At 43.6% G+C, this 10,893-nt stretch overlaps 2 protein-coding genes across 2 annotated transcripts; one reads left to right on the forward strand and one right to left on the reverse strand.

The window, feature by feature from the left end:
- On the forward strand, positions 1 to 5,912 carry nelfcd (negative elongation factor complex member C/D). Its single transcript, XM_070958838.1, has 15 exons — positions 1 to 226; positions 904 to 1,013; positions 1,187 to 1,296; positions 1,408 to 1,517; positions 1,637 to 1,744; positions 1,957 to 2,109; positions 2,687 to 2,817; positions 2,944 to 3,109; positions 3,195 to 3,329; positions 3,569 to 3,708; positions 4,009 to 4,123; positions 4,206 to 4,301; positions 4,410 to 4,550; positions 5,226 to 5,355; positions 5,557 to 5,912. The coding sequence occupies exons 1-15, from the start codon at positions 170 to 172 to the stop codon at positions 5,589 to 5,591; spliced, it is 1,737 nt and encodes a 578-aa protein (XP_070814939.1). The 5' UTR covers positions 1 to 169; the 3' UTR covers positions 5,592 to 5,912.
- A 419-nt stretch (positions 5,913 to 6,331) lies between these two features.
- ctsz (cathepsin Z) lies at positions 6,332 to 10,757 on the reverse strand. The gene is made up of 6 exons (XM_070959810.1): positions 10,478 to 10,757; positions 9,194 to 9,357; positions 8,779 to 8,958; positions 8,539 to 8,689; positions 7,744 to 7,906; positions 6,332 to 7,132 (listed from the first exon to the last, which is right to left on the reverse strand). Exons 1-6 carry the CDS (start codon positions 10,603 to 10,605, stop codon positions 7,007 to 7,009), a joined length of 912 nt encoding a protein of 303 aa, XP_070815911.1. The 5' UTR covers positions 10,606 to 10,757; the 3' UTR covers positions 6,332 to 7,006.
- Positions 10,758 to 10,893: the final 136 nt, after the last annotated feature.

Here is a 10,893-nt window from a genome sequence, read left to right on the forward strand (position 1 = left end):
ATTTTCCGCCGGTTGTTGTTAGCGTGCTAGCTAAAGAAGCTAGCTGCTTCCAGCTTCTTCGGCACTCAGCATCATTGGCGGTAAAACAAGTCAGGTCAAGATTTAAAGCGGTTTTTACGGCTGAGTTACTGTAGCTAGTTCAGCGTTAAGTTACTATTTTCCCGTCGTCATGGACGAGGAATATTACAGCGGTGGTGGAGACTGGGAAGGCACCGACGGCAACTTGGTGAGATCCGACTTGTTGCGGCTTGGCTGTTCAGACTTAACAGTTAATTAGCAAGGCAGTGTTAGCTTAGCTGCAGCTACACAGGCTGCTGCCTTGTCGTGACAACCCTCCAGAAAGTCAGATAGCGCGGAGCTGATGTGCAGAGACAAATGTGTGCACCCAGCTGCACTGTTAAGATGTGCTGCATGGTTAGCAGCCGCGTTAGCCAGCTACAGGCTAACTAACATGACATCTGGCGGACGTGTAACGTTAGCATTTACTCAACTCAGTGTAAAATCCCGAAGTGTAATTGTGCGTAGCCTAAGGTTGTAGTACCTTGTTTAAGTCAGTATTTGAAGCTCTGCAGCAGATGCCAAAGGATTCACTGCACTTCACACGTGTTTGTCAAACATTAGATTATAAGTCACATGCACTCAGTTAGAGGAGGCAGAAAGAATTAAATTTACAGAGTCTCTTTGTTGTTGACATACACTCAGGCTCAATCGCGCTACTGAAGCATGAAATACACTTGTCATATGAGACATCCTGCACAGAGTGGTGGTGTTTGTTTTATGGCCCTGGTACATCCTGGTCTGTCATCTCAAGGCTGTTGCCACACATGCAAATGAGAAACAGAGGATAGAGTGTTACTGTTCCCATGACAGAGGCATGAACATGTGTATCAACGTGTCTTTCAGGAGGATTATGTGGAAGGAGAGAATGATGGGAAAACCCAGGAGGACTGTCTGCAGAAGTTCTCCAGCCGGGATTACATCATGGAGCCCGCCATCTTCAACACCCTCAAAACGTGAGCAGCTGTTTCCTCATTCAGACATGAATTTTGCACATGTATGCCCCACACCCCGCTGTGCAGTAGACAAAACATTTCTGAACGAGAGCAAGATCACAAATTGACAGCTCGTGTTTGGACACATGAGTCATGAAGAGCGTTGGGTGATGGAAACCCTGTTTTTCTTGCAGGTATTTCCAAGCAGGTGGCTCTCCGGAACACGTCATCCAGCTTCTCTCTGAAAACTACTCTGCTGTGGCTCAGACGGTCAATCTGCTGGCGGAGTGGCTCATCCAGATGGGTAGGCAGCGGACCATGAGACACGGCCAGCTTTTCTGGCCTTGGAGGCATCGTTGCTCCTCCTCCAACTGTTCCCTTTCATTAATCTGTAATTTCTTCATTGTGACTGCAGGTGTTGAGCCAGCTCAGGTCCAAGAGCGAGTAGAAAATCACCTCAAAAGTCTCCTGATAAAGCACTTTGACCCTCAGAAAGCAGATTCCATTTTCACTGTGGAGGGAGAGGTGAGATTTCTGAACTCTCAGCTCTAACTTTAGTAATGAGGTGATCACAAATCCTGAATATCTTGCGTCTAAGGTTTAGTTGTCTGCAGTGCATATGACAGAAGCCTTTATGCTTTCAGACGCCTGCTTGGCTGGAGCAGATGATAGCTCACACGACGTGGAGAGACCTGTTCTATAAGCTGGCCGAGGCTCACCCAGACTGCCTGATGCTCAACTTCACAGTAAAGGTGCAGTAGTGCTGCAAGCAGGAGAGCTGTTTCAGAGTGAGTCTGCATGTGATCGTCACATATTCACATCGTGTGTGTGTGTGTGTGTGTGTGTGTGTGTGTGTGTGTGTGTGTGTGTGTGTGTGTGTGTGTGTGTGTGTGTGTGTGTGTGTGTGTGTGTGTGTGTGTGGGTGGGTGTGTGGGTGGGTGGGTGGGTGGGTGGGTGGGTGTAGCTCATTTCAGACGCAGGTTATCAGGGTGAGATCACCAGTGTGTCCACAGCGTGTCAACAGCTGGAGGTTTTCTCGCGTGTGTTGAGGACGTCTTTGGCCACGTTGTTAGATGGAGGAGAAGAAAACCTGGAGAAGAACCTTCCAGAGTTTGCTGTGAGTTTGACTCTGCTCCTCCGTGTGATTTAGCATAGTACTGTGAAATATAAGTGTTATCACCATCTGTTTATTTGTTATTTTTAGAGTCTCGCTTTCTTTGCTTTACAGTGAGGATTTAGTTTCATCTTTTCAAACAGCAAATCTTCTATATAGCAGTGCGGCACTTCTTTTAGTACCTGGCTGAAATGTAAAAACCCTGATCTGAAGTGCTGAAAAGAGCATTTAAATGACAGGAAATGATCAAAAGGGTTGGTAATTGTTTTTTTTAAGTCAGTTATCAAGCAAAATGGACAAACGTTCCCTGATTCCAGCTTCTGAAATGTCAAAGTTTGCTGCTTTTCATGATTTAATATTTTTTATTGAATACTGTGTATTTGAACTGCTCCAATAAAACAAGCAATTTGAAGATGTTTGGTTCTGAGAAGCTGACATGTTGTAGACTCAGGGATTGTTATTTGGCTTGACTGTGCTCCATGTGAAGAGTAGAGTCCCAAATGAAAATTAGCTGTGTTATATTAACACCACAGTATGTCAATGCATGTGGTGATTTTCTGTTGCCTCCTCTCTCCTGTAGAAGATGGTGTGCCACGGCGAGCACACCTACCTCTTTGCCCAGGCGATGATGTCTATCCTCGCTCAGGAGGAGCAGGGTGGCTCAGCTGTTCGTAGGATCGGCCAGGAGGTGCAGAAGTCAGCACATGAGAGGTAACCTCTGTTTCTTTCAGCAAAATTTCACACTGTCGCGCCCTGTTTTCTGTTGTTTTGAGGGGTAAAATGGGGCTATGTGTGTAGATTTCACTAATGATACTAATTCTGTGGTTTGTATGACAGAGGTCATGATGCCAGTCAGATAACCCTTGCGCTCGGCACAGCAGCCGCCTACCCTCGAGCCTGCCAGGCGCTGGGTGCCATGTTGTCCAAAGGAGCCCTGAATCCTGCAGACATCACAGTCCTGTTCAAGATGTTCAGCAGCATGGACCCGCCGCCTGTGGAGCTGGTGAGGACGGAGCGTCTTTACCTCGTTTATATCCACTACATGCTTGTTAATCGAGGCACCTTTAACTGGATTGTTTTGTCTGTAGATCAGAGTGCCTGCCTTTCTGGACCTGTTCATGCAGTCACTGTTTAAACCTGGATCAAAGATCAACCAAGACCATAAACACAAATACATCCACATCTTGGCTTATGCTGCCAGTGTGGTTGAAACATGGAAAAAGGTACAGAGAAGAGAAGAGCATGAATTTTGTGACTTATCTGTGTGTGGTTAGAAACAGAGAAAATGGCTGAGTAACGGGTTTGAAGTGTGATTTGATTTAGACTAACTGGCTGTGGTAGTTCCTCTAAACTTTCCATTTCCTCACAGAATTCATGTGTTTGTTGTTTTCCTTTCACCACAGCAGCTGCTTCCCTTAACTCTCCTTAATGTGTTGCAATTTTCCTTCCATTAAAATCCCAGAATAAGCGAGTCAACATTAATAAAGATGAGCTGAAGTCGACTTCCAAGGCCATAGAGACCGTGCACAACCTGTGCTGCAACGAAAACAAAGGAGCCACAGAGCTGGTGGCTGAACTCGGCACTTTGTACCAGTGCATCCGGTGAGTAGACGGCCAAGATCTCATTCCTCAAAAGCCTGCGACTTAATTTTATTTGAAAAGCTTCTCTCCAGACATCGATTAAACCCATAAATACTCATCTCTGCCTATCGAAATTCAATATTTTGTTATTATGTGTCTGCATCAGTGAAAGTTGTGGCCAGAGGCACGATGGTCCAGAGTTGTCCATCCATCCCACTGTCATGAACACAATATCTCGTGAACGCCTTGAGGGAATTTCTTCAAATTAGGCACAAATGCTGACCGATTCCTGCTTCTTCATGTTTGTTTCTTTGTCTTCAGGTTTCCTGTAGTTGCTATGGGGGTTTTGAAGTGGGTGGACTGGACGGTGTCTGAGCCGCGGTACTTCCAGCTGCAGACCGACCACACTCCAGTACATTTAGCTCTCCTGGATGAGGTACAACATGACCACCAGACGAATCTTTACATTTTCACTCTTTAAGCCCGTGGTTAAATTCAAGCATACTTCCTCCATACAGATCTGTACGTGTCACCAGCTGCTGCACCCACAGGTCCTTCAGCTACTCATCAAGCTTTTCGAGACGGAGCACTCTCAGCTGGACGTCATGGAGCAGGTGTGCTGTGATACTCGAATGCTTCTTATTTCAGCTTTCATGACAAAGTGTTCTTGTAATTGTGCGGCCGCTCAGATGACACTGTGTTGGTTTTATTTCTGTCCTCAGCTGGAGTTAAAGAAGACTCTGCTGGACCGAATGGTTCACCTGCTGAGCCGTGGCTACGTCCTGCCTGTAGTCGGTTACATTCGCAAGTGTCTGGAGAAACTCAACACGGACATCTCTCTCATTAGATATTTTGTCACAGAGGTAACAGCTGCTTTTGATTTCCATTTGTGGTAAATAGATATAATGTGGGAAATGAAGAGAGCTCCGACAGTCTCAGACCATGTTTTATACACTGAAGGCACTACAAAGATCTTGAATAAGGTTTATTAGTTTATTTCAGGTGACATCGCTCACCTCCACCAGTATTATTGTCATTTTTTGGTCTATAAATTTGAGATAAAGTCACATGAATAAATAATAATCTAATAATTTTACAAATGAGTGTAGAAACAATGTGACCGTGTGAACGGGGTCACACATCGTGATGAACTTCCTTTAGGCATAGTGGCGCATTTAGCAGCTGAGATATTTCCCTCAGGAGCTGGAGACCACAGAGGTCCAAGAGAGTGAATACTGAACGTACACAGACGGTCATACGACTCCAAATCAAAGATAATGTGGAAATAGACAATTGTTTGATTAAAAATGTCATGCCGTGTCTAAGTTGTGTTCACGGCTTGGTTCTGCTGCCCCCCAGTGGCCAAAATGTCAGTTATCGCATGTCTGATGTTTAAGTAATCATAGTTGGAAACAGGCCTGTTTCACTGCTGTTTGCAGATGTCATGAACACGAATGCCTCTTAACAGCATCCAAGTCAATATAGTCATTTGTTAATTTGCAAACAAACAAATTAAACTCCAGTATTTCTCTATACAGGTGCTGGATGTGATTGCGCCTCCGTACACATCAGACTTTGTTCAGCTTTTCCTGCCCATCCTGGAGAACGACAGCATCGCAGGAACAATCCGCACAGAGGGGGAACACGACCCGGTCACAGAGTTCATCGGTAAGTGACAACAATTTGAAGTCAGGGTGTCTGTGCACAACAAATAAGAGCTTTTTAAGAAGACAAAAATAAGTATGAAGTGGTTTTCAAGCCTGAAACTGGGCACTAAATCTAGAACATAATGTTTGTTTAAAAGTTGTGTTTACATTTGGAAACTTCTCCTCCTCTAGAGGCACTGACATGTAGGTGATTGTTTTCCAGCTCATTGCAAGTCAAACTTCATCATGATAAACTGATGTGGACACTGAAAATATTCTTGTTGGAGATTGTACAAGAAGACGACTAACAGAAGACGTTATCTCCATGGTAACCAAATGCTCTGCTTGACGCTGAAGCGCATCGCTTGGAGACGGACTGCTGGGTCTGACCAAGTGAATGATTAGTTTCTATTGAGGCAACAAAAAGGCAAAAGTCAGTGAGTGAAGGAGGAGACGGACAGACTGGTGGCAGGAGAAGCCTCTGAAGATGCAGCTAAATGTTTTTGTTTTCCCCTGTATATTTGATTTCTATATTTTATGTTGGTTCAAGCCGTTTTAAAATAAAAACCTGAATATGTTGTTTCTGGCATTGTTGAATTGTTATGCAAACATAAACTAATTGGTCATTCGTATCAGTACCATCATTAAGAAAATGCCGAAATATTAGCGCTCTCCTGCAGACATGATCCCAAACTGAGGTCAGTTTATAAAACAGGTCAAAAACAGCAGCAGAACTAGTTCCCCCACTGTGGCTCAACACTTGTGAAGTCTATATTCATTTTCACAGACAATTTAAAGTAACATCTCTGATCTATTGCTCTGAAACCTTACCGAATGTACAGATCCACATCGGATACTGGAAAAGGCAGTGATGAGCTGTGGAGAAGTTTGTAAGAAGCTTCATAATCACTTCACCAAAGAAATCACTTTGAGGGGGAAAACAGATTTTACAGCCATGTTTGAGGCCAATGGGCAGAGAGTGAGCGATACTCAAAGGACAGAGTTTGTAAGTGATGTGTTTATTGGCAAAACCAAGTTTCCATTTCTGATGTGTAGATCGTTCAGTGTGAAAAACACCAAATTACATAAATCTTTACTTGATTGTTCATGTAAGGCACACTTAGATTTTTTTTTTCCCAGTTTGTGTGTACAAATCCTGTATCGGTGCAGTGCAACATCATCAACACATTAACAGCGCACACTGAAGACATTCAGTGTCGGAGCAGTGCAGGACAAATGACTTCTTTGGGTCAGTATGCGTTGAAAATTCCAAAGCATGATAAGCTGTCTATGTCCTCTTGATTACATTAACTGAAGAATTTCTTACATCTTTTCAGAGTATAATGGCGATTCAGCATGCAGTGCTTGAATTGTGCGATACCACAGAAATTAGCTGTACTGATGTGTTTCACTCCTCCCACTCAATTCTTAAGTTTCAGACTTAAAAACAGCCCACAATGTGATAAAAGTCGAGCAGGTCTGATATCCAGCTGGAGGGCCTTGGCACTGAAACATGACTGACCCCCCCCCAGTTACAAGTGTAAAACAGAATTGCAAAGATCTCTACAAAATAAAAATGTAAATTTCATCCCTTTTCAGCATTTTGCATATAAAAAGTTTCCCTCTACCCAGGACAGGAAGACGTGAGGACAATCAGTGGGTGGTTGCCTCCTCTACAGGTAGGCCTTGGGGACAATTGGGTCTCCGTACATGCAGTCCTCCTCCAATGCCAGGTTGTACTTGCTGCCACTTCCTCCCTTGTAGGCACTGGTCACGATCCTGAGCCAGCCTTTCTCACCCTGAGGAGAGGAGGGGTGATGATGATGATTAATCAGAAACTATTTTGATCACTGATTCAGTGTTTTTCAAGCCTTTTTGATCTCCTCACTGGTTTGAAGTAGTTAAAGCTGCTGTAAAAAGGTGATGTCATGTATATATGGGCAAATAGGAGCATGCTTGCACATCCAAACCAAAGAGGGCAGGTATTGAGCCAAAAGTGAGCAAATGATGACAAACAGCTCACACACTGCAGGGCACTAATCTCCACTTATTTACTGTGGATGCTGGGTGACGCTTCAAGCACACCAGCTCTTCATCACACTAAAGTGACACAATGCCATCTTAGATAAGCACATGATACAATCATGTGAACAGTTTCTCATGGGACATCCGAAGAGCATACATTGTATAGACAAAACACTTATCTGCTGCAAGCACCAATCAGAATTTAGCAATATTTGAATGCTTGTGTTGCCAGGAAGATTCCACCGTCACTGACATTCAAACGACACATCCACACAGTCCTGATGAAGCGGATTAGATGTGTTTTTGGCTGTTAAATGGTTAAAAAACATTGAATATTTCTTGAATTTTGATCTGACAACCACTCCTACTGTCACTCAGGACTTACCCATGGCTCTCCCCAGGAGTTGCGTACAATCCAGTACTCCACGCCGTCCTCCACTCCCCATCCTGCCACAGACACGATGTGGTTGATGAAAGCACTGTCCTGATACTCAGAGTAGAGACCTCCGCTGTAGGCATCCAGCTTTTCTGTGGCCATAATTCCACAGCTGGAGAAAACAAACAATGCAGACTGTTTACTTCCTCTGGGTAGAGGTGGAACAATGACTGAAATCAAACCGTGTAGAGCTGCACTGAAGACGTACATATACGATAATGCAATGTTACACAGCAGTGGAGTACAACAATAGGTATCAGTGTGCTTACGCTGTACCCCTCAGTGACCTAAAGAATCAGCCACATCTTTCCTAAATACATTAAAAAAAGTTAAAGTTAATTATTGAAGCAGGACTTGTTTTGTGAAACTGGAACACAAAAACACGGGATCTCACTTAACTGGTTAAACCCATGACTGACACTGAATAGCTACAATAAACAATACAAAAGTGAAATCTAAGCAAGTCTGGGATCATTTCTTCCTGTATATTATACGTTCATTGCTTCAAAAGCTTGTGAAAAAAATCAAAGGTCAGATATTATTGCAGCTGTAACTGTATGATGGGTGCATTTGTAAAATGTCTGAAGTGCTGTTTTTAGGTTTTGTGAGGGTTATTTTTTTTGCACTATTTGGTTTTGTTTTAAGACAGTCATGTGAAGGCGTGGCATATGAATGACTGACTGAAAGAAAATAAAAACTTCAATGACAAAAAAAGAAAAAGAAAAGCAGACAGAAGTTGCAAACCTGATCGGTCCTCTTGCATAGATCTCTGCCATCATCTTCTCCCTCCCGCTGACGTCTCCAAAATCTCCCACTTTCCACAAGGTGTAGTTCTTCACAATATTGCACACTCCAAAGGTGGTGCATGTGCCACATTCATTGAAGGGTTTGCACTCTTGACAGGGGGACACAGAACATGCACAGCTCAGACTCAGACAATGCAAGTCATTTTAACCATTACTTGGAACACTGATGGACCCTTACTCTGGTCTTTAGCCTGGTAGTTATTGCAGGTTTCATCTGGGATCCCATGTTTGTTAGCGTACTCCCAAACTCCACTATGATCCCCTCCGTGGCAACTGCCTGCCTCGCCACAGTCAATCACATGCTGGACAGAGAGATAGGCAGAAGGCCACGCTCCTTTCCGCTTAATGTTGATGCGGTCTGGTGAGAAAGTAAACACAGAGCCTTAATACAGGTGAAAAATTAAATGAGTAATAACCAGTTCCTATTAATCAAGAAGGCACGACTGTGCAAAAAGGAAGTGAACCTGTCACCCTATATTAAAGCTTGTCTGAACAGTCATGTGAGGACCAGCTGGTCTACAGTGCCACCAAACCACAATGATTCAGCAGGTTTTAAAATCACCTAAAGGAAACTACCAAGTGTTGAGTCACACCTGCCATGGCGCTGGTGCTGCCATGGGCCCAGCAGGAGCCACAGTACTGGGGAATGTGCTGGTTGCGGGTCGTGCTCACATAGTTGGTGCCGTTGATGTTCCTCCAGTCCCATGACTTGGGCAGATCAGAAATGTTTAAATACTCATGAGGCTGAGGAGCAGTCCTGTTAATGGACAGGTCATGAGAGAGGTTAGTTCTGCAGCAGCAGCAACACACAGTAAAGACGACGATCAATAATTTATGTCACACGTGAAGCACATGAATACATCATTGTAAACTACTTGTCTTCAGGTTTCAGACTGTTGGCAATACAAAAGAGTTAGGGCTCTGATTTTTTTTTCACTATTTTCTGGCATCTGAGGTCACGGTTTGCATTTACATACATGAGAGGTGCAGAATATCAGAAACACCTTTCAGTATAACAAACTCCAGCACAACACCACCACCCACAGCGACCCTCAGTGACACACAGTTTAAAGAGTACCCCTCTGACAGTGTCCACAAAAACTCTGCATCAGCCAATAAATGACAGTACAGACACTCCAATTGTATGTTTAAGGTCATTTAGAAATAGATACCAGTACATTAGTTTTGGTAGAGCCAAGTGTATTTTTGACAGCATATTTTTTATTTTGACAAGAGGCACAATATTAGTCGATATTTGTATATAAAACGGTAATCAAAAACTTTCTAGAGCCCAAGATAACGTCATAAAAAGTCTTGTTTTGTCCCATCTGAGACAAACATACAGTTGTCTCTCAGTGTTAATAGATCTACAGTAGGAAGTCACAGTGCTGCTGTCAGCTTCCTCAAACTATGATTATCAATCCTCGTGATTTGTTGAAAGTGATGACACGGAAATTTTGAAGGCACAAACGACTGTCTGCTTAGTTTCGTTTGAGTTGGTTTGACCACAAGTACTCTCGACCAAGTACTGAAAACCGAGAACTAATGCAATTAAGCCAAAACGCGCTGCTTTTTCAACTTAAACCCACTCATGGCTTTGCTAGTTTTTTCTTCCAGATATCAAAGTTAACTATAATTCAGTATAATTCATCTGTCAGGACACATTAGTGACATTAGTGTGTAAAATTAGCATCCCTTGCTAACATTAAGTTAACGTTACCTCAGCTGGGTGGAACTGTTGATAAAACTAAACTGGAGCTAACGTTAGCTAGCTAGCTAGCAAATAAAACTTCACCTTTTTTCTTCGACTAGTTATTGCTTCTTCGTAACTCCTAACAAGAGTATTTAGAAAAGCGTGAAAATCTGTTCAAACTTACTTCAGTCCAAAGTCGTTTCTCCTGGGTGAGCGGACATAACAGGGCTGTTTCTGGTTAAAAAACACTCCGGCGAACACACCGGACAGCATGCCTAAAAACAGGACAACAGCTAAAGCTGCCCGGGCCATGTTCACTGCAGACGGCCGGTGGGCTTCACGGAGCGGCGTTTCACTGGAAGAGGAGAGGGGAGATAAAGGCGGGTGTCGTCGGCAGAGACGCCCAAAACACTGATATGTCTGTGGGGAAACTCAGTGTAGATAAACCGGTGCGGCAATCATGTGACGGGTAAATCACATACGCAAACACCCACATGTCGAACGCGGAAGTAAGTCACAGTAATGGTCACAGACAAACAACAGACCACAGAGTACACTGGATATTAATATTTAAAGTGTTGGGAAACTTGACTGTAATCC

The sequence above is a fragment of the Chaetodon trifascialis genome, chromosome 3 (assembly GCF_039877785.1).
Source record: "Chaetodon trifascialis isolate fChaTrf1 chromosome 3, fChaTrf1.hap1, whole genome shotgun sequence".
In the NCBI taxonomy this organism is placed as follows: Eukaryota; Metazoa; Chordata; class Actinopteri; order Chaetodontiformes; family Chaetodontidae; genus Chaetodon; species Chaetodon trifascialis.

Coding starts and splice junctions, on each gene's coding strand:
- nelfcd (XM_070958838.1), top strand. CDS start 170: ATGGACGAGGAATATTACAGCGGTGGTGGAGACTGGGAAGGCACCGAC. Junction 227..903: donor AAGGCACCGACGGCAACTTG/GTGAGATCCGAC, acceptor CGTGTCTTTCAG/GAGGATTATGTGGAAGGAGA. Junction 4,124..4,205: donor ATTTAGCTCTCCTGGATGAG/GTACAACATGAC, acceptor TCCTCCATACAG/ATCTGTACGTGTCACCAGCT.
- ctsz (XM_070959810.1), bottom strand. CDS start 10,605: ATGGCCCGGGCAGCTTTAGCTGTTGTCCTGTTTTTAGGCATGCTGTCC. Junction 8,690..8,778: donor CTACCAGGCTAAAGACCAGA/GTAAGGGTCCAT, acceptor CCCCCTGTCAAG/AGTGCAAACCCTTCAATGAA. Junction 7,907..8,538: donor TATGCAAGAGGACCGATCAG/GTTTGCAACTTC, acceptor TGTTTTCTCCAG/CTGTGGAATTATGGCCACAG.